The sequence below is a fragment of the Equus przewalskii genome, chromosome 17 (genome assembly GCF_037783145.1).
Source record: "Equus przewalskii isolate Varuska chromosome 17, EquPr2, whole genome shotgun sequence".
NCBI classification, from domain to species: domain Eukaryota; kingdom Metazoa; phylum Chordata; class Mammalia; order Perissodactyla; family Equidae; genus Equus; species Equus przewalskii.
The window spans coordinates 40,010,398-40,036,532 of NC_091847.1; the positions used below are offsets into that span (position 1 = coordinate 40,010,398).

A 26,135-nucleotide genomic window follows, 5' to 3' on the forward strand; every position below is an offset into this window, starting at 1 on the left:
CAGAGTAAGAAAAATCTCCAAATCACTGTCTCCCTAGGGTTATTTTGCTTTATTTATGAGTCATTTTCATTGAATTATTTCGCCCATTTAAAATTCCTTATTTGTTATCACATATTCTTCTGTCATGTCAATTTCTGGTTAATAAATTCAACTGTTTTACCTTCATCAAGTTGGTAGATTGATGTTTGCCTCTCATAAGCTATGATACATTTCTTTCTCCTGAATTTGTAATGTTGACTTTATATGGCAGTGCTGGATTTTACCAAAGGTATAGAAAGAGAGATAGATTTGCTTCTTCTGTAATAATAAGTAAGCTGTGTAGTTATGTTATAGCAGTATTCATTTTGAATCCAATGTTTCATTTTGGCAGTAATTCGTAGTTTTAATAATACTCAAATTATTTCATGTAATCGGTTATCTTTCTTTCAAAAACAGATGTTCAAGACAGAGTTCCTTCTTCGTATTCACAGGGAGCAAGACCAAAAGAGAACTCAGTGAGCACTTTGCAGTTGAATACATCATCCACAAACTACCAAATGCCTTCTGAACATCATACCATAGCGTGTTCTAGGGACTCTAGTAGAAATTCTTTAAGATCGAATTTTTCTTCAAGAGAATTGGAATCTCCCCAACGTAGTACACAGCCTGGATTTTCTTATATTTCAAATAGAGATGAACCCTCACCCATAAGCAGTTCAGATAGGGTTGGTTCATCTCAAAGATCATTTCAAGACTCTTCTGACAATGAAGGTAGACGTACGACTAGGAGATTGCTATCACGTATAGCTTCTAGTATGTCATCTACTTTTTTTTCACGAAGATCTAGTCAGGATTCCTTGAATACAAGATCAAGTTCTGAAAATTCTTACGTTTCTCCAAGAATCTTGACAGCTTCACAGTCTCGTAGTAATGCAGCCTCAACTTCTGATGTTTCTGATAATAGGGCATCTGAAGCTTCTCAGGGATTTAGATTTCTTAGGCGAAGATGGGGTTTGTCATCTCTTAGCCAAAATCATAGCTCTGAGCCAGATTCAGAAAATTTTAACCAAGAATCTGAAGGTAGAAATACAGGACCATGGTTATCTTCCTCACTTAGAAATAGATGCACACCCTTGTTCTCTAGAAGGAGGCGTGAGGGACGAGATGAATCTTCAAGGATACCTACCTCTGATATACCATCTAGATCTCATATTTTTAGAAGAGAATCAAATGAAGTGGTTCACCTTGAAACACAGAGTAATCCTATTGGAGCTGCTGCCAACAGACCACAAGCATCTGCAGCATCTAGCAGCGCTGCCACAGGTGGCTCCACATCAGATTCGGCTCACAGTGGAAGAAATACAGGAATAACAGGGATTCTTCCTGGTTCCTTATTCCGATTTGCAGTCCCCCCAGCACTTGGAAATAATCTGACCGACAATGTTATGATCACTGTGGATATTATTCCTTCAGGTTGGAGTTCATCTAATGGAAAAAGTGATAAAACTAAAAGTGCACCTTCAAGAGACCCAGAAAGACTGCAGAAAATAAAAGAAAGGTAAATTTGAATACTTGGCTTAAGCCTGTAAAGCAAGAGGAAATTAGAGAAAGAACTCTTTATTTCTAAAATGGCTTCTCATAACATTGATATCTGAAATTTCTTCCCTTAAAATTTGCATCCAGTAAGATGTTAGCAGCTTACTCAGAGGTAAACTGGATGAGAATTAATAATAGAGGTAGGCACTGTAGATTACATCAAGAAATAATCTAAAGATTATTTTTAACCTGCTTTGGATACAGTTACATACAAAGACAAAAATCTTACTCTCTTATCGTATTCCTTGGTAGACTAGTGCCATATGGGATTGCTAAGAGGGTCCAAGTGGTCATGGATTATCAAGATAATCTGTCTTAGCCTTTGCTCAGGTCGTTTATTTCTGTTTTCTCACTTCAAATCTTTTTTGGAATGAAGTGAAATTATTTGCACAAATGTTTTATTTCATTTTTGAAATCCCAAGTATATACTAAATATTCTTGATATATTGTGAATATTTGACAGAAATACCAGTTTAAATTCAGGACTTAGAATCTTTTTATACAAAATGAATTTGTAGAGTTGAAGAGTTGTAGAGTTGAAGATTGCCTAAACATCTCTGGTAAGCATGAAAAGATGGAAGATCAGAGATTTTAGTCCCAACTTGATTATTAATTTTGTCGTCTTAATGTAGGTACTTGTTTGCTTTTTTTCTACCCAGAGAGAGCGTGAGTAGAAATACCAAAAAATATTGTTTGTGTTTATGAATGACTGGAAATGATTAACCAGGATGAGTTATGATAGCTATGTTTAGGAAATGTGCCTTTTTTCCAGCCTCCTTTTAGAGGACTCTGAAGAAGAAGAAGGTGACTTATGTAGAATTTGTCAGATGGCAGCTGCATCATCATCTAACTTGCTGATAGAGCCATGCAAGTGCACAGGAAGTTTGCAGTATGTCCACCAAGAGTGTATGAAAAAGTGGTTACAGGCCAAAATTAACTCTGGTAAGATTCACCCTTTTGTGTATTTTGTTTTCACAATTTTTCCAAGGGATGCATGTATGTATGCCTTGTAGTTAACAAATGTAATAATTGACTGTCAAGTTTATCATCTTATCAGAAGTGTCTTAATCATTTTTTGGAGAAAAAGCATTAAAGAGCGTTACTCTTGCGTTATAAATTTATAGTATTTCTTAAGTTCTATTTACTTCTTCATACATGTATATAATACAGCTGTGATTTGTTATTCATGGTGACCGTTATATCACGTAAGATCCTTTGAATCGAGGAAATATATGTACCATTTACCAGCTACGTGTCCTTGAGAAAGATTTATTATTTCTAATGCTGTTATACAGTAATTATTTTAGTGATTCATTGTTTATTGAATGCCTATTATGGAGCGAGGCACAGTTCTAGATGTGGCGTATAGAGTAGTGTAAACAAGACAGACAAGGTGCTAGCTCTTGTGATGGTGGTGGTATTGGGTGTTAAAGGAATGCCTTGTTGAAGTGAGGACATCTAAACTGAATGACTTCCAGAATGAGGGCAAGAACATTCCAGCAGAGGGGACAACTATTGCAAAGACTTTAAGGTGGGAATGACTTAGGTGTGTTTGAAGAACTGAATTAAACCCAGTGTGGCTGGAGTATATAATTAGTGGGCAAGGAGAGGGGTGATACAGTGGAGTTAAGAGAGATTAGCAGAGGCTAGCACATTCAAGACTTTTAAAGCTAACGTTTGAAGCTTAGATTTTTATCTAAGTGTAACGGGAAGCCAGTGAAGGGCAGGGGAGTAAAATGATCTTTTTTATATTTTGGCTGCTCTGTGGAGAATGGATTTTAGGGGAACAAGAGTAGAACAGGGATTCCACCAGGAATCTATTGTGGTGACCAACCAGGAATCTGTCTTACAAGAGGTGGTGATGGTGGTGGTAGAAATGGCTAGATTCTGGTATGTTTTGGAGGTAGATTCTAATAAGACTTGCCAGTGGATTGGGTGTGGTGGAGTGTAGGAGAAAGAACAGTTAGTGAAGCTAGTTTTTGCCTTGAGCAAATAAGTAAATGGTGGGGCCATTTCCTGAAATAAAGAAGCCTGGGAATGGAATAAGGTTGGGACAGGAAATCAAGAGTTCTGTTTTGGAGATATTATATATGAACTGCTTATTAGATAACCATATGCAAATGTCACCTAGGCAGTTAGCTAGACAAGCCTAGTGTTTCAGGAGTTATTAGCACTGAAAGTTTACAGTGTTGGGAATCATGAGCACATAAATAATATTTTAAACTTTGGGATTAAATAAAGGTACTACAGCAACAGTAGATATCAAAGAAATGAGCCCAGGGCAGAGCCCTGGGGCACCCAGGCATTCAGTGGGAGCAGAGAAGGAGATTTGAAGAACAGCCTCAGTCTGGTAAGATGAAAACTAAGAAAATGTAGTGTTGGGCAAGCCAGAAGAAGAAAGCGTTTTAAGGAGGTGTGATCAGCCCTGTCAAGTACTGGAAAGAGATCAGAACAAGGAGATAAGAACAAAGAAATGATTGGGACTTTTGCCAGGCAAATATGATGAAGGGAGTTAAGGGTATCTGTAAGGATATAATTGTGATGATCATGGAAATTAAACAAAGTCAGGAGGGAAGTAAAGACATCAGGAAGTGCATAGTGAGAAAATGGTAGGGTCAGTGTCTTTGAGTCTCATTGACATTGAAGAGAATTGCCAGAGTAGATGAGCTAGAATGATGGGAAATTGTAGGTATACAGGAGGCGGGATGCTTAAAATACAAATTTAGGGGTAGAACAGTAAATTGTGATGACAGGGTCAAGGATATGACTAACAGATTGGGTGGCTGAGGTGGGGAAGGGTAATATTAGAAGCAAGGATGTTGAGGAAGTCAGAATCAAAAGTGAAAGGTCAATGTGGATGTTGAAATATCCAAGAAGTAAGCTGGTGAAGAAGATAGAGTGCCAAGTGCTAAAGTCCTTAATGAACAAGGAGGGACTTGGAGTTTCAAAACAGCAATAGGTATGAGGAGGCATCTTTCCCACTTCTTGGTCCTGAGGTACAAGGGGTTGTGGAAAAAAATGGCTGCAGAAGATTATGTATCATTCCTGAGGGCATTGTGGTTCAGGCATGAAGTTGAAGAGATCATTTAAAAAGAGATTGGTTAGGAGAGGAATTTATTTATGTTAGACCATGAGTACCAGGGGACATAGTGAAATGACTAGTAGAGTGAGAAAGATGGGAAATTAGATTAGATTAATAATTGTACATAATTGTGTGAGATTGAGGGTCTAATAATAGCTTGGTGATGCAGGCAAATAGATTGTCAGGTATAATGATGTTCATTTTAATTTTAATAATCTATTGAAGGACTTAGGCAACCTGTTCAAGCTGGAGATTATGAGGCTACTAGGAAACTTTTTTTCTGCAGCCAGGTAGCAAAGGCCTCCTTGGGGTAGGGGGCTTATCTTTTCTAGGCTACCCTAATCCCAAAGTTGTGGGATGGGCCATCTCACCTATAGCAGTCTCTTCTTGGCTACATGGTATTATGACAACCTTATAGGCTTTATGAGTCTCTGCCCTGGTGTGCTATTAAGGTTAAATCAGTACTCAGCATGGTTATTGAAACTTAGTAAGGGCCCAGAAATGTTAGCTATTACCAAAATGAAAAATAACTTCACTCACCTTCTGATATATTTGCAGTTGGATTGTTAGTGTTGCGGAGGTAGGAAAACAGATAATACAATGTATTGTTTAAGAATACTGGCTTTTTGGAGTTAGATAGGCCTAGAGTGGAGTAATGGCTCAGACACTAACTATAGAATCTTGAGTAAATTTCTTAACATTGGTTCTCAACCCTGGCTGCTAGTCAGAATTAACCATTGGAGTTTTTAAAATAGAGATGTCTCAGATCTCTCCTGAGCATTCTTAAGTAGATCTGGGGTTGGGCCTCAGTTCCATCATGAGTAAAATTGAGTAATACTTAGCTCATAGGGTGGTTGTGAAGGTCAGATGAGATGATGTTTATAAATAGTCTCTCACAGTACTGGGGACGTGGTAGGTACTCAGTTGAATGGGTTTTATAAAGTTATAAGTAGTACTTTTTAAGATATGGTTAAATGAATATAAAGACCTCAAAAACTGAACCTTCCTGATAAATTTTCACAAGCCTTTCTCATACTTATATAAAGATCCCATCCTCGTAGAAGATTTGTTCTGGTAGAGATTCATTTAAACATTTATTAAGCAGCTGTTTTGGACTGTTAAACTCTGTAGGGATGTACAAAAATGGGTAAAACAAGTCTAGTCCAAGTTTAGGCAAATGCAGTCAGGGCCTCCTGAATTGAAGGTAGGGTATGATGGAAAGAGCCCTGAAATAAAGAATGGTTCCTCCCAGCTCTGTATGGCCTTTTTGAACAACTTGTGTATGTCACTTATCCCTAGATGAGAAAAATGAAGCACTAAGATGAAAAAGAATTTGTACTAAATGACCTCCAAGGTTCTTATTTTATGATCATCATACTTTTCCTGCTTTTGAACAGAGAATAGTTCTTAAAAATCCCTAAGAGAAAGCCTTCCAAATGTCTTTCACATTCTTTATATTCTCCATCAGGTCATAATATGGACTTACTCTGTGTTTAATTCATTGGTACAGTATTACTTTTTTAAAATTAAGAAAATATTGCAGATGCATTTTAATTTCAACATCTTCATGTATGCTAGACTCCTAAAGAAAACAACTCGGTTTTATTCATATACTTGAAATAGAGTGAGTATCTTACGTAACTGACTACAGCACATTTTGAGACAGCATACTACCTCAGAATAGCACTCATTTTCCTTTCAGCTATTTTCTAGAAAATGTATATGTTCTATTGCTGTCTTGAATTTAATGCTTTAAATTTTACTTTTTAAAGAATTGTTTCTTATTAAATAACACTAATTCTAAGAGTTTTATGAAATCCTTGAAGACAGTGGTTACTATTTACTCTTTTCTTTGTGATTCTCCAGAACCTCTAATAATTGCTTGGCACAGGATGCTCAACAAATGTTAGCTCAATTGACTCTAAACCTCTAACCTTTTACTCACATGACTTACTCTGATTTTTAGGACATTTTTTCAATTTAAAGCCCTATCTAAAAATACACAGGGGAGGAAAATGGTTATATATTTAATTAGACAAGACTACTACCTACTTAATTGGAGCCAGAAGCTTAGGAGTGACCAAATGTTGAATGCATATGGCACGGAAAGAGTTTTTTGTTCTCTTTTAATTGTAATAAGATATATATAATGTAAAATGTGCCCTTTTGACCATTTTAAGTGTACAGTTCAGCGGCATTAAGTACATTCAGAATATTGTGCCACCGTCACCACTATCTATTTCCAAAACTTTTTCATTACCCCAATGAGAAACTCTGTACCCATTAAGCAAGAACTCCCTCCATTCTCCCCCCAATCCCAGTAACTTCTGATCTTCTTTCTCTCTGAATTTGCCTATTCTACGTATTTCATATAAGTAGAATCATACAATATTTGTCCTTTTTGTATCTGCCTTATTTTACTTACCATAACATTTTCAAGGTTCATCCATGTTGTAGCATGTATCAGGACTTCATTCCTTTTATGGCTGACAGGAGCTGTTTTGATCTGGACAGAGGTGGATCCCTTTTTTCCCTCCTAGTCTATAGGGAAGGCACATTCCTTAGACCAGGAAAGATCTTAGGTCTCTGTTGTCACAGCAAAGATGTGGCCTAGGTAAATGTAACTAGTTGTTCGAGATAATGTATTATTAAACATTGTTTTCGTGGCATCTTGCCAAGATACTTAAGGAGGAAGTAGGAAATACAGATGACATTCCATTCCTGTGATCAGGGATATATGAGTATCTGGGAGTAAAAACCAGCAGATATCTAAATAATGACTGGAGGCTTAAATACCATAGAGTAGGGCCTGACCTGCACATTAGGTGTTACTGGTTACTATTTTAGGAGACATTCTGGTTAATGGCAGTAATGCAATCTCCCTTCCTTCCTCCCTCCCTCCCTCCCTCTTTCCTTCCTTCCTTTTGTTTTTCTATATTGTAAGCTTAAAACTGACATGAAAAAATGTTTTGTGGAGATATAGCAAGTCTAAGCTTTACTTACAATTTCATTTTTACCAGGTTCTTCATTAGAGGCTGTAACCACCTGTGAACTCTGTAAAGAAAAGTTGCAGCTTAACCTGGAGGATTTTGATATTCATGAACTACATAGAGCTCATGCAAATGAACAAGTTAGTATATTTTGCCTAATTTGGTAAGTGTCTATTCTGTGCTTAAAGGACAACTCTTGAAGAAAAGATTAAATCATGGTCAGAAAACCTGCACTCAAATAATAATAATAATAATAATGGTAATAATATTTTAACATAATTCTGTTACTGCATTAGCTGTTATAATTTTATACTTTTTTCTTTATTTTCTCCATATCTTTTTGTAGGTGAAAAACAAATAACTAAGTCTCAGGTTTTAAATGTAATACGATAAAATTCATTATATGCTTCCTAAATAAACCTGAAAATAAAAAAGACTTAGGAAGATAGTCCCAGAGTAGCCATGCCAACCTTATCTCACCAGAACTGTCTCAGTTGTGAATACCTCTGAGTGCTAGAACATATTTGAAACACCAAGCCCTGGATCTACATCCTATTTCTCTATTTTTTATGTTAGGAATAGTTTTTATGTTCTGGTCTAACCCCATGTTCTTCCTACTGTCCTAGTTCCCTCCACCTTCCCCATTCCTGCCTCCAACTTTATGTTGAACAGGTTGCCTTCTTGTTCACATTGTTTCTCTTTTCTTTATATTTGTGTCATTACAGTTGAGCTGTTATTTATATAGTGAGTAATGTCAAGGTTTCTCTGATCATACTAATTTTTTTTCAAACATTTTCATTTCTCAGATTTTTGGGTATGTATTAACTCCCCTCACAATAATTGATTTGATCATTAATTGTTTCTTGAAGCTTTAAATTTAAAAAAAAAATTTTTTAAACAGTTCTTTTTTTTTTTTGGAGGAAAATTAGCCCTGAGCTAACATCTGCCACCAATCCTCCTCTTTTTGCTGAGGAAGACTGGCCCTGAGCTAACATCTGTGCCCATCTTCCTCTACTTTATATGTGGGACGCCTACCACAGTGTGGATTGACAAGCGGGTGCCATATCCGTACCCAGGATTCAAACTGGCGAAATCCTGGGCTGCCAAAGCGGAGCACTCGAACTTAACCACTTGGCCACGGGGCCAGCCCCTAGCATATTTCTTCTAAAAAGAGAGATGGTGGTGAGAGAATACCTGAATTCTTGAAAAACACTTTTTTAATGAAGGGGTAATGGATATACGCCCCTTTTTTTTCATTGAGATGAAGTTCGCATAACATAAAAACCATTTTAAAGTGAACAGTTCAATGGTATTAGTACATTTGCAGTGTTGTACAACCACCACCTCTACCTAGTTTCAAGACATTTGCATCTCTCCAAAAGAAAATCTTGTGCCCATTAAGCAGTGGCTGCTCCCCATTCTCCGCTTCCTCCATTCCCTCACAACCACTTGTCTGTGTTCTGTCTCAATGGATTTATCTATTCTGGATATTTCATGTAAGTGGAATCATGTTGTATATGATCTTTTGTGCACACTCTTTACTTTTAAAATGTGAGAATAATAGATACCCTTTGAAATCTGATTAAAACTATGGGCACTCCTTACAAAATATGCATAGACAAAATCTGTATATGATTTAAGGGATTCCCAGATCCCTTGAAACTAATTACTTAGATCCAGGTTAAGAATCACTGATCTAATGAATGAAACATTACGCGGTTGATGTAGACAGATGCTACTATAATACTAATTATTGATTTATTCTCTAATGAGCCACTTGTGCAAAAAGAATGCCACTTTCAAAAAAGAATTCTCTTAAATCCCCAAGGTATCTCTCTAGATAGCTGAGCATTGGTATTTTAAAGAACGGGGGAAAAAGAGTATGGAAAGGTGGAATCATGCCAAGACTTTTTTTTTTGTCTTCTCAAAATGAGAGTAGGTTTCAAAGGATGATTTCTCCTGCCCTTCTTCCTTCTCTGGGTGCTCCATCATGTTTCTTAAAGGAGGTTCCTTGGCTTTTCAGTTCAGACAAGAATGTTTTAATTATTCTCCAAGGATTTTAATGACCCAAAATCTTAAATAATTTCGAAGTGTTAGGAAATATTAGGTGGAGTCATTACAAAAACAGTCACAGTCGTGATTAAGCTTCCTGGCCTTAACTTCTTTGTCCTATGTGAATCATTGATTCTAGTGGCCTGATAACTACCCTCATTTTAAATGATTAGTTTAATACAGTTCATTTTCTCATCCAGTGGCTTCATCTTTTTCAAGGTGACAACCGTTAAAATTTTTTTTTAATCTTCTAGCTTATATTATTTCCTTTTAAGTTATAAATAAGCAAAGTAAGTGAAGCATTTAAAAAAACTTTTAATAAGTCAATTTCAAATTTCTTGAATACTCTGTAGAATTTGATAATCAGTTACTTGCTGAAGTTGGTACTAAGAATGTACAGTTCTCAACTTCAGATGAGTTAATTACCAAAAAGTGCTACAACTTACAGATAGTTTACTGTATAAAAATTACAGGACAGATTAGATTTTTAATAATACTATATACATGATTTGCATTCTTAGCTTCAAAACAACATAACACTTTTGAACCAAAGAATTATTTTTACCCACTACAAATTTCTATGTGAATGATGTGAGGAGCAGTCACTCTATTACCTTTATTAGTTCATTTTTATATTTACTGTTACCTTTAAGTTACTCATATTGCATAAGACACACTTGACCTACCAGAATAAGTTTTAGTTACATAGTATATTTACTTAGCTGTAGATGAAGTAATTTTTTAAGTAAACATTTATAGCCATTTGTGTAATAAAATCTGTTCTGAGCTTTATAGAGAACCAGAGCATTCATTCTACCATCAAATGATTTAAAAGTCCCACTTCTATATAAATCATTGCATAAAGGAAGACTATATGAGAATAAAGAAGATATTTACACACCTATTTCAACTCTATATGGCATTAGTGAAATTTTATGAAATATGAAGGGGAGCCTTTTTATATCTTGTTTTAGTAGATAGCACCATATCTCTTCCTAGGAACTGGATATGAATACATTTCCTGTAGTTTAATCAGTGTACTATGAATATCAGTCTCAAGTCTACTAATTTTTCATTCTCCCTATTCTTCTTTTTCTCTTGTTTGCTTCCCTATTGAAGGCTGAGTATGAGTTTATCAGCTCTGGTCTCTACCTAGTTGTGTTACTGCACTTGTGCGAACAAAGCTTTTCTGATATGATGGGAAATACAAATGAACCAAGCACACGTGTCCGAGTAAGTAATATTCGAGTCGGGGAGAAGGGAGGGTGTGATGCAGCAAGTGTTTGCTTTGGAAAGCAGATTGTTTTCTGTGTTCACATTCTCTTTCCTTTGGGGAGTTCTTGTATTAAAATGTTTCTTAAAAATAAAGATGATATAGATTTCATAGAAATTACTGTCTTCCTTACTTCTATATCAAGCAGCCTAATTTTCTCATAAAGCTGTTTTAGAAAAAGAAGTAATTTTCTAGCTCTTGAAGGTAATTGGAATATATTTCAGTGAAAAACAGGGACAGAATTAGAAACACAAAGGGAAAATGCTCTTCTTAATTAAAAAAAAAAACAAAAACTTGGTGTTATAACTTAGAAACCTGAAATTGCACTCCAAAAACCAAAAGAGTTTAGGAAATTAACTTCAGTTTATTTGTTGCTGTCATGAAAAGATTACCAGTGTACTAATTTTTAAGTGTTCATGTTATAAACTACTTAAGACTTGGGCTATTTCGTGTTTACTCTGTACACGATTATCTTAACACTTAGGCTAGCTGTTTATTGTATTTATAAGTAAATGATCCTGTTTGCCTCAGTATACCAGAGGAAATTTATACTTTGCTGCCTTGCCCATTTTGTGTAGCAGGGTCTAGGGTCTACATCTCATCACTCTAGAGTTCTGAACACTTCATATTTTGAAATGTGTTCATAAACATATCCTTCAAACTATTTTTTATATAAATGTTGGCTTTGGTGATAAAAATTTAGTAGTTTATGATAAGGTGTAATTTTTCTATTTTATTTTGCAAATTATCAAATAACCAATTCAGTATATATAATACTGCTTCTAAATTGGTAAAATGTTTTTCTGTAATCATGTGGACATTATTCCTGTGAGCCAATTGAGAGATTATATCATTGAGAGAAAAGAGAATATCAAGAGCGTTCAGAATTTGAGCAAAGCTCCCTTCTAAGTACTTTAGAAATCAGAGTACTTAAATTTAGTTAATGCCATAAAATGATTTCTAAAAGGGTGACGTATCTCTTCAGAATGAATAAACTATATAAAGCATATAATAAGATCTTTGGAATTCCTGCCATTTAAAAGGTATAGACAAGTTAATACTAAAGTGGAAGTCATTTTTTGATCGTTTAAAAAGTACAAAATTAAATGTAATACTTCCAGAGATATCAAACTGAAGCAGGAAAATATTGATTCTTGTTTTCGTTTTATTTTTTAAATTGACCACCAAAATTGAATTCATCTGGGTCCAAATTGCAAATATGTTAATTTTTTCTCCATAATTTTTAAAGTGTTATATTTATGCAAAAAGACAGAATACCATTGGATAAAATTATTTTATTCTATCTGCTCCCAGTTTCTACATGATTGTACATGAATTCTATATGACTAATAATGATTATATAAGACATTTAAAAGATAATATCCTTAAGCTTGTGATTTTTAATGTGGGGGAGAAAGACCCCTATTTAAAGGCTAAAATGATGTTTGACTTTTTAAGTAGAAATGAATCTCCTATACTGATTCTCTCTTTAGATCCATTTGCAACATTTAAACTACTGTATTTCTTTCTGCATTGTTTCTAGTTTATTAACCTTGCAAGAACTCTTCAGGCACATATGGAAGATCTCGAAAGTAGGTGGAATTTCCCCTCCCCAGACTTGTTAAATTTACTTTTGCAAATTAAACTTACAGAGCAAAACCTAAGTATATGCTCTTTCTATCAAATTAGAGCTCCATTTATAGGTTTAATAATACTGAAATAATTGATTTGGGAAAAATGGGTTGGACAACTATTAGTTTTTAAAAGCATATTTTTAAAAAATTATATTAATTTTGGATACCTAAGGAAGTAATTTTAATCACCAGTATTTTTCTTTTAAGTAAAAATTTATTTTTGATCACCTTAATTTTAACACTTTTAATCAAAAAGAAGACCTGTTTACTAATCAAACCATACTTCTTAATCTGTTAATTTTTTGTGTATATAAAATTTTGCTTGTTATTCACCTTTGTTAGATCGTAAAAGGTTTTCCCTTAGTTTGTATATAGGTCTAGGAAAATAGAGATGAAAGAGTCCTAATTCTGAGTCCATAACAGAAGCCATGGATTTTTTTGTTTCGTTTAGTTTTTGCTCCTTGTTTGGGTCCTCACAGACCTTTGATAGGCAGCCAGCTCCGCCAGCAGCTCCAATCTCTTAAGATCACGTTCCAGCATTAGGACTTCTGCCTGGGCTCTTATGTGAAGGCACTTAATGCCCAAATCTTTATAGGCATCTGCACAGCTACCTCTTCTCAAAGTCCTACAGCCTCCAGGGGGCTTCATACCAGGTGGGCACAGATATTGGTGGCTCTGGAAGAGTTCCTGGGAATCCAAGATTACCTACCTATTGTACTTTTTTACCCAAAGCAACTGGCTCCCAATGGTCTTATTCCAGAACACTCTTTGAAGTGTTTTTAAATATTGATTACCTTCTGTACTCATCTTCAAAATACTTGGAGTGTTATCTGTAGTGTGCATAACATTTGTACCTTTAGAGATAGCTCAGTATCCTTTAAAGTAAGGTTTGAGAAGGACTTAGTCTTCATAAGAACCTTTTAATTCCTTGAACATTCTAAGACATGGGGCTTTGTCATTAAGCCTGTACTGTTTTTAAGTTTTAAAAGATTAGAGATACAACCAGATAATGCATTCTCACAATTTTAGTTAGTATGTGTGAAAATGGTATTATAAAAGGACTCATAAAGGTCTATAAAGTCGGAATTCATTTGTTATAAATCTTTTTTCCCTTTATGCTTGTAGTTCATATCCCTTATGTGGGCTAATACAAAGACCTCTTCCCTTTTTTTGTAAATTATAATGTATGCTTTGTCAGATGTGATGATAGTAATTTGTTTCAGTGTACATTTTCCCCAGATTGCTTGTCTTTTTACAACTAACATTCTTATTTAGAATTTGTTTCCTAAACTCCCAACATGTGAGAGAAATGGAAAAATATGGAGGAGAAATATACCCAAACTCAACTGAGAGTGAAAGATGAAATGGGTGCTACAAGTTAACTCCTAAGTACCAGGGTATTAATATATGCTGAAAATTGGTTCTGACTGAATTTTCTTCTCTTGTTGAGTTAAATCCAATAGAAAACATGAGAAATTCTCTAAAAAGCTATTTTATTTTTTAGTTTGATATTTCTCCATGATAGAGCATAAAACTTAACTGTGGGATTTACCCATTCATCAGCTAAGTATATGCTTGATATCATTTATTTAAAATGGATTTAAGATTTCTGCAAGATAAATAGACTGAAATATGGAGACTCAAGTTTCATCTATAATACATGTAGCATAATTTTCTCGTTGATTCTCTTTGCTTGGTGCTCTTCAGTTGTCCAGTATTAATACAAGAAGAGTATACATTTAACCTTTCTGCCCTTGATAATATGGGAGATGCTAGATAGATGTTTATTTTAGTGAACTTCCATTTTCCTTCCCACACAGAGCAGTTAGAGAATACATAGCTTTATACTTATTTTGTCCTTTCTAAAGACATTCCAGGATATTTTATATTAAACTCTTGAGCCACTAATGACTCTAAAATAAATTGAGGTCAGAAATGTTGCAAAATTGATAAGTTTCTGACAGTGTGAAAGCATAGGAATAATCTCAACAAAGGGTTTTTACTAAATCCAGTTATTTTAACTTAGGCTGTGTCTATATAAAGCTTTTTTGACTAACTAAATAGAACTTTTTCTTGGCATTGTATAGACATAGCTTTGATGTAAATTGCAAGAACACCCATAACCTATTATTCTATGTACATTTTTTTTCATTCTCATCGGATGCATCAAACATGCAGCGGTAATAAGCCAGATTCTACTCAGGTGTGTGAGAGGACTTACCTTAAGTTCACTTTTTCTCTAGTGTATATATCATTAGCTACTATGAACACAAATTGATCTCAGAAACTTCTTAGAAGACATTCTTGAACACATTTTTAAACATTTCCATTTTTTAAAAAAAAACTAACAACAAAAAGATGTGGGGGTGGGGGCGTTGTGGATGGGCATCACCCACAAACCACCCTAACCTTGTCATGATAACTTATCATTTTGACCAAACAGTATACTAAATTGGGATTTTTATTTCACAAGTCATTGCCGTTCTGGCTTCATATTTACGCTTCCATTCTCATCCCCCTTAAAATCATTCTTGATCATCCTGTTTTCTTTCAACAGCTTCAGAGGATGATTCCGAAGAAGATGGAGACCATAACAGAACATTTGATATTGCCTAACTTCATAAGAGACAAATGGATGATCTGTGAACAAGTGTTTATTAAAACTGGCAATTAAGTATGAACGAATTTTGTGGGGGAATGCCTATTGAATACGTTGACTATAAATATATATAAAATGAATATATGTATACACATGTATGCATGTATATATATATTCATTCTCAAATGTTGCTGAATTAACATTCTACTGCTGGACCTTTTAACATGGCCAGTGAATCTGACGTTTATAAACTGGTAATCAAAAGTATTTTTCTTTTAGGTGAATGGGAAAGTGTTACCCTTGTTTTAAATATCTAAGCAATGCCAACAACCCTTTTTTGTGTTCTGATTACTGTAGTCATATTTATGGGAAAAGTTTGTGTTATAGTCTCTTGCTAGTGAAAAAAGTGGGACAAAATTTGCTTTTGAAATAAAATGCCAAATGGCACCTAATTATTTTTTCTTTTTAAATGCCTTAAGTTGCAGTCTCATTTTCATAATCATTTGTTTCCAGTGTTTAAAAAAATAAAAAGGATGGAGAGAATGTAATAAGAGCATTATATTAGGTTTCCAAATTTAATTTGAATTCTAAATTCACTTAGCAATAAAATCTAATTTTAACAAAAGTATATAAGTATAAAATGTATAAATGATGGATGAAGTTTTATATTGATTTGCAAAATGCAGATTATATTTGATAGGCCATAGTATGTAGATATTCCTTTTAGGAATATTACAGCTATAAATTATATCATAATTGCCAGTCAGAAGCTATTTGGTTGAAAAAAAACATTATTGCAATCTCAAGTTTATGGAATGTTTTTAAAATCCCACGTCCAAAGTTTAAAACACTGGTTTTCAATGTATTTTTTAGTGTTGTCACTTCTTTATAGATAAATATGATATAAATAACCTGTTTGGATCTTGGTCGTTTTTAACTGTTCCTTGGTAATTCTGAGCATTTATTTTATGACTTAATATTTTTCACTACCTTGGAAAACACATGAACATTACCTATGCACCATGAATAGATCTATACTCTGGTCCTGAGTTGCATATACTTCCATAGCACTGTACATTTCCTCTGTCAACACCCTTAGGATACACTTAAAAATACCTTCAGGTGGTTTCAGGTTAAAAAAGTTTGATGTCATGGCAACAAACTACTTTTTCAGAACCTAAGTAGAATAGAAACCATGTAATTTCTCAAATGTAAATCAGCAGTTTGCCCACACTTAGTTTCTTGGTCTTAATGTAAAACCTTGGCTTGAAATAAAGTGCATACTGATTGATTTACTTTATAGTTTGAAATGTTTCCTTTTAAACTCGTGCTCAAAGAAGATTTCAAACCTTATAGCCAAGAATTTTATTAGAATTTCATACGAAAATCTAAATATTTCTAAAACATTTGCTCAACTTTTGCCTGTTATCTTTGCATTGCCTTACTTAAAGCAAAAATACAAAATTTAAGGATGCTAGTATTGATATCTATTCTATGGGCCCTTTAGGATGCTTTGAATTTGAACCATTTATGCTTTTAATAGAACTTAAATGTCTTCTGCGGTAATCCACAACATTTTTATGTAAAAAATTTTATTGGTAGAAAACATTCCATTGATGTGCATACCATTTATTTATAGTTTTGTTACATTTAATGCTAAGTGACAGAGATAGACAGACAAGGCTTGAGCTTTACAGTATTCTCATAGTTCTTAGTACCACTTAGTATTTTGGTATTGTATTACATCTGATAGCCTGTAAATGTGAACTAGAAGAGTCAGAGGGAATAAGAAAAGTCTTTCATTGGTTATCACTTTTAAACTTCAAACAAAAATAGAGAGACCATATATTACTCACTACAAAAACTGCAAATCCCTAAGAAAAGTGTTAAAAGTAATGTTATTCTCTCTAGATATCTGCCAAACATAAGAGTTATATCATCATTAGCTAGAACCAAGATGTTGAAGAAAGCAGTTTATACATTCGAATGTAAACAAGCATGCTTATGTTATTACTAATACTAAAAATAAATATAGACTTGAATAATCCGGTTATCTGTTGACCACTAAATAGATACAAGGCCTGTTACAAATGTTTGGATATATAAAGAATATTAAATTTAACACTTCGTTACCAGGGGCCTTTAAGGACTTGTTTATTGAGAAATGAAATTAAGTCAGTTTAAAATGGCCATTTTGGAAGAGCTGTCGTTAGGTAGAAGTTACCAAAATGAACAGAAGAAAATTAGTTACATGGGAGTTGTGTTGAAGGGGAAATTGTAGAGCAGCACTGTCCAATAAAACTTTCTATGATGATGGAAATGTTCTATAATTTGTGTTGCCCTGTATGGTAGATACTAACTGCATTTAGTTTGAGCATTTGAAATATGGCTATTGCAGTTGAAGAACTGGACTTTAAGTTATATTTAATTTTAACTTATTTACATAGTCACATGTGGCTAGTAGCTACAATATTGAACATTGTAGAGATTTCTGACAATTAGAGAAAGTTTTAACAAGGAGATAAGATTAGTCTTAGTTCCTAAAGGACTGGTAGAATTTGAGTAGGAAAAGCAGGAAGGAATTCCAGTCTAATGGTCACTATTAGCATTATTAATAGCCTATCAATAATAAAGTAGACATGTCAGTCACTACATAAAATCTCAGAAATTTAAAACTCTGAAAGAGCATACAGCTATTGTAACATTTGCTCTTTAAATACCACATTAGCCACACTGTAGAGTCTTCTGTCATCACTTTGTAGTTATTCCTGTCTCGTTAACAATAGTGCTGTGATGAGGATGTTTTTGATTCATGGTGGCCAATGGAAATAGATGGCACAAGCTAGGACTTTGTTGCCATTGCTGAAGCTTGAGAGAGAGAATATTTCCCCATAAGTAAATTATTCCCCATAAGATAATTGATGGGATGTGGGTTAGGGACAGAGATTACTTTCCTTGAGCTTTCAAGTTTCTAAGTATAGTAAATACAATTTTATGTGAAGTCTATACATTATCTTTTCTCATATTGTTTTTAAGCTGTAAAGGATGCTAAAGAAAACCGCTCTTGTTTCACCTTTCTTCCATTTTCATTTTTTAACCCCAAAATGATTATTTTCACCTTTGTCTTAAAATGTACAATGCATGTCCTGAAAAGTTTGAGCATCATCACTATAATAGTACATAGTGTTTTTCTGCAGTTTTTGCTTACACAGTTTTCACGTCATTGAGTAACAAAGTTCATCAGTGCTTGGGGAGCATGGGTTCCCTTTATAGGAACAGGTATGGTGGTAGGAGAAAAATTCTTAAAGGGGCACTGTGATACAAATGTTTGTTCCCTTATTCCCAGCCTTCTCCACACCTTCCTTGTATAGCTGTAAATTTTTTTGTTTCAAAAATTTTATAAAATCTTACTAAAATTCTAACCATTTGTGATCCGTACTAAATACTGTTTGTAATCCAGAATGGTGTTCTAAAAATAATGAAATTGTAAAATTATGTGGGATATGGAGTGTTAATATCTGTAATATTTTCTACATCTAAATCATAAAGGAAGGTGAAAATATTAGAGGTAATATTAAATATTACCTCTAACTTAACTAATATTAAAAATGCTATTGCTCTGCCAGAGTAACCACTTTGATTGCTACCTAAACGTATAGAATCTGTTTAAAAGCCAGGATTATTCCCCACATTTTATTAATAAAGGAGCAAGACCTAGAAATTGCTGAAGACCTAGTAGTGCTTGCTAAAACTATAGTGGTAGGTAGAATCTTTTCTTTTTTAACTCAACTATAAACCAAGGTGGTTCAACTAAGTGGGAGGGAAGATAGAGCAGGTAAGACAAGTAGACAGGGTTTTTATTTTTATCTGTTTCACTATTGACCTTTAAGCTTTCCTGCATTCAAGTGAAAGTTGCGTTTGGAGAGGTGGTTAAAACCACTCATTTATATCTAAGATCATTCCTTTTTTTAATACTTTGTTTTTATAATAATCCTAAAGATTAGTTTTTGTCACAGTGATTACATGAGAATAATGTTACTAGAATAATGAAATATGTCATATAAATTATAATTTTCATTAAGTTTTATGTTAAAATCTTGCACAAGAATCATTGTCAAGGTATTTGATGTCTTAATCTGAGATTTCCAAAATTTTAGTCAAACTGAACAGCATATTCATTTTCTTCTGCAACTACCAAAACACAGTCATCGTTATAAGGAGATTGGGTTGCAGTTGAAAAGACTGTGGTGAAACCAGCATCCAAATTTCTTTTGTACAGGAACCAAATGATTGCTCCCAAAACTGTCAAAATTACTGTGCTAGCAATCACCAAAGCTGATATTAAAATGTGGTTATCTGAAAAGGAAAAGACAAAATAGGGGAAATCAGGGTACGCAAGTTGCTGGTATTGCATTTAGGGAGCACAAATATAGTTTCATCACATAAACATTCCCTGTTTTGAGAATTTCCCACACTCATGGGAAAAAAAGAATTATACATTTATTACTATCAAGACTTATATTTCCTAGCTTAAACAATTGCCATTCTTCAAAATTTCAAGTAAATCTTGCAATTCTCTAAGACCCTAAAATGGAAATTGTACCCACACCCAGGGTACACCACAGTCCTATTTGCCTGCCTTGGTTTTTCCTTCCTGACCTAAGACTTCAAATTCAGACCCACTGCTCTCTTCAAGCATAGTGGTCTTTAGATGTTCATCACATTAATGAGGCTTAATAGTTCATCTGGCTTTGGGGATTTAAGATTTGTTTTGCTGAAAAAACACCAAGCGTGGCAGTAAATTAAGTATCTCCCTCTTTTTAAATTTATTCAAATAACCAGATATTTGTGTATTCCTGAAGTAATTCTGTACAACCTCCAGTTCTTGGCTATTTGCAACTCTCTTAATCATTCTGTAAGAATTTAGTTTAATAAATCAAGGGAAATTACTTGTTTTTGAAGTTCAGAGGAAGAAAATGCTTTGCGAAAGGTATTTGTATTATATTTAGTAATAAAAGACCCAAAAGTATATGGAAAAAAAAATCCTCAAATTATTTTCTCTTTACAGATTGTTTTTTGTTTTTTTGCTGAGGAATATTTGCCCAGAGCTGATGTCTGTTGCCAGTCTTTGCCCCCCCCCCCCTTCTTTTTGCTTGAGGAAGATTACCCCTGAGCTAACATCTGTGCCAATCTTCCTCTATTTTGGATGTGGGTTCCCACTGCAGCATGGCTGACTAGTGGTGTGGTTCTGCACCTGGGATCTGAACCTGCGGACCCAGGCCACCAAAGCAGAGCACGCCAAACTTAACCACTAGGCCACAGGGCCGGCCCATTACAGATGTATCTTTGCATTACGATTATTTGAATATACCCTAGTACTCACTTCAGCTGATGCTTGTTAAAGTGAGACCTGGAAAATTTAACACTTAGCACGAAAAATCTCGCCAGAAGTTATTTGTTAAGGTGAGGGTGAGCCCTTGATACTTTTAAAATATTGATAAGGCTTCTTTACAAACACACAGTTGGGAAAAGTGAGGAAATGGCCACAGCTGAATTCTCTTCTTTTTATTCCTAAAATAGATAAGAGTTCATAGTGGTCACAATTTGTTAAGCTGTGGGGGTGTGTTACTAGAAACATTTAAATGAAAAGCCAAATGTTCAGCCAAGAATTCTGTAAACTGAGTTCAAATGGGGTTCTTTTATATAGTTAATTGTTTTATTAAACTTAACACAGCCTATTTGCAGTATAGTGCCCTAACTTTACCAATGTGAACATACTAATTTTATTTCAGTCTATTAATGAATGTACAATAATACAATCATAATCAGTGGTATCTACTTTAGTGATTTACATGATTGTAGGTCAATAAAGGAAAAAGAAGAAAAGTAAATTTTAGTCTGAAAGAGCGTGGTAATTGAGACATTGATTTATAGACATAATCACACACCTTAACAGTAAATGAAAAGACCTCTCGTATCCCAAGAACTAAACAGCATCCAGCATTGGTGGGGCAGTCAGTATACATGCTCCTTGTGTTTTTACATTCTGCAAATGACCTGTGGCCAGGCTGCCTCCGGGGCCTTTAGTTGACTAGCTGCATACTACTGAAATGTGGAAGAAAGCCAGTCTTGAGGCAATTAATGAGTCGTATGTTAAAACAATATGTAAAGTTTTATATGTGGAGGAAAGGATAGTTCTACATTAGGAAATCTATTATCTACTCATTAACTGAAAGAAAAACCCACTGCTCAGTTTACTGAGTAAATAATTGCTATTATGTAATACCTAGTCCTAATTTAAAAAAACAGCAGAAAACTCGTGGCTAGGAAGCTCAAAAATCTTCCTCATCCTAATAAAAGGAAGTTGGGGAAACCTATAGCAAACACATTGAAACATAAGCTTTCACTCCCCTAGCATTTCTCAGATCTCTACAATGTGTCTTAACCAAAGGTCACCAATGATCTCTGTATAAGTAAATGCAGAAACAGACACGTTTCAACTTTATCTCCCACAGCTGGACCATTAGCCACCCAGCCTTGAGACATTCTCCTCACCTGGTTTCCCTGACATTCCTCTTTTCCCTTTTAATTTTTAGACTGCTCCTAATCATCTTCATGAATTCAAATGGTTGATCTAAACCATTTGAGTCTTTTATGTAAATCTATTTACAGATAATTATGTACAGCTGATGCCTCTCCCCACTTTATTCCCAAGTCCACTTTTCTTTGAATTCCCTTAAATGATGACACCAATAGCCACTGTTGAGTCATCCAATCTAGGAATTACCTAGACTTTCCCTTCATTAATCATCAGGACTACACATTCTGTCTTTATAACCTTTTTCCTGTCTGACAGTTCCTCTTCCTATCACCTTTGTACCCTAGTTATAACACTGATCGTCTGAGGCCCAAACTACATAATCCACCTTTAAAAAACAATATAAAACTTTTTGTTGGACTGTTAGCATTATAGATTAATTTGTTTGAGTGCCTACTGTATACATATAACCCCCTTGTTTCAGCCCTTTCTTATATAAGAAACAGGCACAAGTTTAAATGACTTGCCCAAGTCCTTTTGTTAAGTGGCCTAAGAAAAATTCAGACCGTTCACTTCAGTTTATGCTGATCCATCCTCTTGGATAACCTTTCCTCTTTCCTGCCTAGTATCTACTTGTCCTTTGAGATTTAACTCATGCATTACTTCCAGTAAGCCTTTGCTGAACCCAGTTTGGGCTAACTTCCCCTTTTCTGTATGCTCACTACACCATGCACATCCTAGTACAGCCACTTTAATTCTCTTGACAGCATTCTTCCCAAGGGGGTCTTCCAGCCTACACTTGTATGAAACGGAAATCCTTGTTTGCTGAGATTGCCCCTCCATTTAACTGTTTGTCTCCTGGTTGCTTCAACTCTGGTCCTCTTGTTACTCCTTAAGGTCATAGACTAAATCTAATCTCTTTCTGTATGACAAGCTTTCAGACATCCTTTCACTTCCTTTAGGTCTTCATTCTGCTCAAATATGATCTTACCACTGAGGCCTTTTCTGGCCACCCTACTTAAACAAAAACACCACCTGCCTTTCTGCACATACATTCACCTTGCCTTTTCTTCATAGTCCATGTCAGTCTGACATACTGTGTATTCGCATGTATTTATTCTTCCCATTGAGATGTAAGCTGGAAAGCAGAGGCTTTTTCTGTTGTTCATGCTGTCTTCAATGTCTAATATCAAGAAAGCCTGGCATATAGTAGTTATACATATTTATGAGCTACATAGATTTTTTTAAATGAATTCAAAGATAAGTGGAGTCTAAAGACCAAATGTTGCCCAATCTTTTAGCTACTCCTGCCATGGTTTTGAGACCCATCATAGACCTGCCTGCTCTTTTCTAAACATGTTTCAATTTGCATATATCCTTTTACTTTTCCCAAAGTATACATGTGCTTAGCTAAAAATTCATAGTCCTACAAGGTATGTAATGAAAAATACTGTGCTCCTCCTGCCCAACTACTCACCCTTAACTTCCATTCCTTGAAGTTGACCACTGCTACTTCTGTTATTTGCCTCCATGCTTCTAAATACCATGCTTACACTGCTTTTCTTGATTAAAAACAAAAAAAATTTAATTATGGGGGCTAGCCTTGTGGCCAAGTGATTAAGTTCACATGCTCCGCTTTGGCAGCCCACGATTTTGCCAGTTCAGATCCTGGGCACCGACGTGGCACCACTCATCAGGCCATGCTGAGGCAGCATCCCACATAGCACAACCAGAAGGACCTACAACTAAAATATACAACTATGTACTAGGGAGGAGAAGAAGAAAAAAGATTGGCAACAGATGTTAGCTCAGCTGTCAATCTTCTTTTAAAAAGTTTTAATTGTGGTAAAATACACATAAAATTTACCATCTTAACCATTGTTAGATTTACAGTTCAGTAGCATTAAGTACATTCAACATGTTACCACCATTCCTCCATAGAACTGTTATCTTGCAAACCTGAAATTCTGTATGTATTAAACAGTAACTCCCCATTCTTCCCTTTCCCAACACTGGCAACCATCATTCTACCTCTATGAGGTTGACTCCTCCAGGTACCTCAAATAATTGGAATTATACTGTATTTGTCCTTTTGTGACTGGCTTATTTCACTTAGCTTGATATCCTCCAGGTTCATGCATGTTGTAGCATGTATTAGAACTACCTTCCTTTGTGAGACTGAATAATATTCCATAGTATGTATATACCACATTTTGTTTCTCTGTTCATCTGTAAATGGTCACTTGAGTTGGTTCCACCTTTTGGCTATTGCAAATGCTGCTGCTGTGAACATGGCTGTACGGATATTTCTTTGATCCCTCTTCACCTTTCTGGATATATACTTAGAAGTGGAATTGCTGGATCATATACTAATCATATTTTTAATTTTTTGAGGAGCTACCATACTGTTTTCCACAGCAGGTGCACCATTGTAAATTTCCAACAGTAGTGCACAAGGGTTCCATTTTCTCTACATTCTTGTCAACACTTGTTATTTTCTGTTTTATTGATAGTCAACTTAATGGGTGTGAGGTGGTACTTTCCTTGATTTTGTAAGATGTTATATTTTCCTCCTAGAGAAGAGTGAGAATTTAACTTTCCTATATACACGTGCACTCTTAAACACTCCTTTCCTCCTCTTCCATCATAGTTGTATCACCGCAAGCCCCACACTGACAAAATATTCATAATACTCATACCTGACAAAGGAGTCATATCCAGAATTTTTAAAAACAGAAAAACTGCGAATCATTAAGAAAGGCAACCTAATAAAAAATAAGGGCAAAAAACTTGAACAGGCATTTCACAAAAGAAGATATCCAAATAAGTAATAAACGTGCAGAGGTGCTCAGCATCATTATTCATCAAGGAAATTAAAATTCCAGTGAGATCACTACACATCCAAGTGGCTAAAATTAAATAGATTGACAATACCATCATCAGATGGATGTAGAGCAAATGGAACTCACCTCGCATACACTGCCAGAAGGAATGTAACATGGTTCAACCTCTTTAAAAAATTATTTGTTGGTTTCTAATAAAGCTAAACATATTAACTCCCCTCTGACCATGCAAGTCCACTTTTTCGAGTATACTCAAGGAAAATGAGAACATAGGTCCAAAAAAAGACGTATAATGTTCAAAGGCAGCTGTATCATATTAGTGCTAAACTAGAAATGATCCAAATATCCATAAACAAGAGAATGGACAAATTGTGGGATATTTATAGAATACTATGCACCAACAGAAAAAGCACCGTATTATATGCATAACATGGATGAAACTTAAAAGAAATTCCTGTGTGAAGGAAGCCAGTAGAGTTAAATTTATGTGAAGTTCAAGAACAAGAAACTAACCTATGGTGAAAGAAATCATGGTAGTGGCTAGCTATGGAGTAGATGGTGGTAGGGTGGACATTTATTGGGAAGGAGCATGAGGGAACTTTGGTGTGATGGATGTTCTATATCTTGATTTAAGTGGTAGTTAACACAGGTGTATACGTAAGCAACCATTAAGCTGTACGTTTAAAGATTGTGCATTTTACCCTGTGTCTATTATACCTCAGAAATATGGAGATTAAAAAATACTATCCAACTGGCAAGAATTCAGAAGTTTCAAAACAGGCACTCACACATTGCGTCTGGGAATGCAAAATGGTGTAACTCCTCTGAAACACTATCAATATTGATCAAAGTTATATATTCATTTTCAATCCAGCAATTACATTTCAAGAAATCTTATCTACAGACAAACCGGTATTTTTGCAAGGTGATTCATGCAGCATTGTGTATAATAGCAAACGTTTGGAAACAACCCAGTGGGGGTCTGGAGCTAGTTTAATAACTATGTATATCCATACAATGGAAGGGCATGCGGTTGTAAAAAAACAAAAAGCAGTCTATAGGTAATGATATGGAGTGCTATCTAGAGTATATTAGTGAATAAAAGGGTCACAATAAGTCATATATCTCAATTTGCTTATATTGGCAAAAGAAACACTAGACAGTTAAAGAAGAAACTGAAATGATGGCCAGTAAGGGTAAAGGTTTCAGAATGGGGGTGTGAGGGCAGTAAGAGACAGACTTTTCAGTGTTTGCCTTGCATAGTTTTGCTTTTAGAACAATGTAAATATATTACCTGTTCCTTTCCAAAAAAAATGCATTTAGGAAGCCCTTAAGACAGAAGCTTTGTGAATTGTAATTACAACTATGAGATGAAATTTCTTTTAACAAAAGATGGAATCATTTCCCACAAAAACATAATGTAATTCAATGGGAACATATAATTTGGTCTTTAAAAAAATGTTCATTTCATACATGGAATTAGAATATTTAAAATGTCAGATCTTATTACTAAGCTAAGAGACCTTTCTACATTCTTATAAAGGTTGTT

General features: G+C 34.8%; 2 protein-coding genes and 1 long non-coding RNA gene across 20 annotated transcripts in view; 1 reads left to right on the forward strand and 2 right to left on the reverse strand.

Annotated features, from left to right (window-relative positions):
- MARCHF7 (membrane associated ring-CH-type finger 7) overlaps nt 1-16,500 on the forward strand; it is a 52,001-nt gene extending 35,501 nt beyond the window's left edge. For 4 of the 18 annotated variants that reach the window (XM_070580029.1, XM_070580030.1, XM_070580025.1 and 1 more), the window contains 6 exons: nt 436-1,537; nt 2,348-2,517; nt 7,678-7,787; nt 10,819-10,932; nt 12,516-12,564; nt 15,164-16,500. In XM_070580029.1, the coding sequence (XP_070436130.1) occupies nt 436-1,537; nt 2,348-2,517; nt 7,678-7,787; nt 10,819-10,932; nt 12,516-12,564; nt 15,164-15,222 (1,604 nt within the window). In that variant the 3' untranslated portion in view covers nt 15,223-16,500. Of the gene's footprint in view, nt 1-435; nt 1,538-2,347; nt 2,518-7,677; nt 7,811-10,818; nt 10,933-12,515; nt 12,565-14,784; nt 14,916-15,163 lie in introns of those variants that run through there. The other 14 variants (XM_070580031.1, XM_070580032.1, XM_070580026.1 and 11 more) reach the window with 6 other exon arrangements.
- On the reverse strand, nt 802-7,714 carry LOC139076618 (uncharacterized). Its single transcript, XR_011528381.1, has 2 exons — nt 7,661-7,714; nt 802-7,198 (listed from the first exon to the last, which is right to left on the reverse strand). It is a non-coding gene; the product is annotated as an uncharacterized lncRNA (long non-coding RNA).
- A 318-nt stretch (nt 16,501-16,818) lies between the features above and the next one.
- Nucleotides 16,819-26,135, reverse strand: part of LY75 (lymphocyte antigen 75) — a 130,158-nt gene continuing 120,841 nt past the window's right edge. Inside the window, exon 39 of the mRNA XM_008513704.2 lies at nt 16,819-19,561. Coding sequence (XP_008511926.1) covers nt 19,359-19,561 — 203 coding nt within the window. The 3' untranslated portion in view covers nt 16,819-19,358. The remainder of the gene's footprint in view (nt 19,562-26,135) is intronic.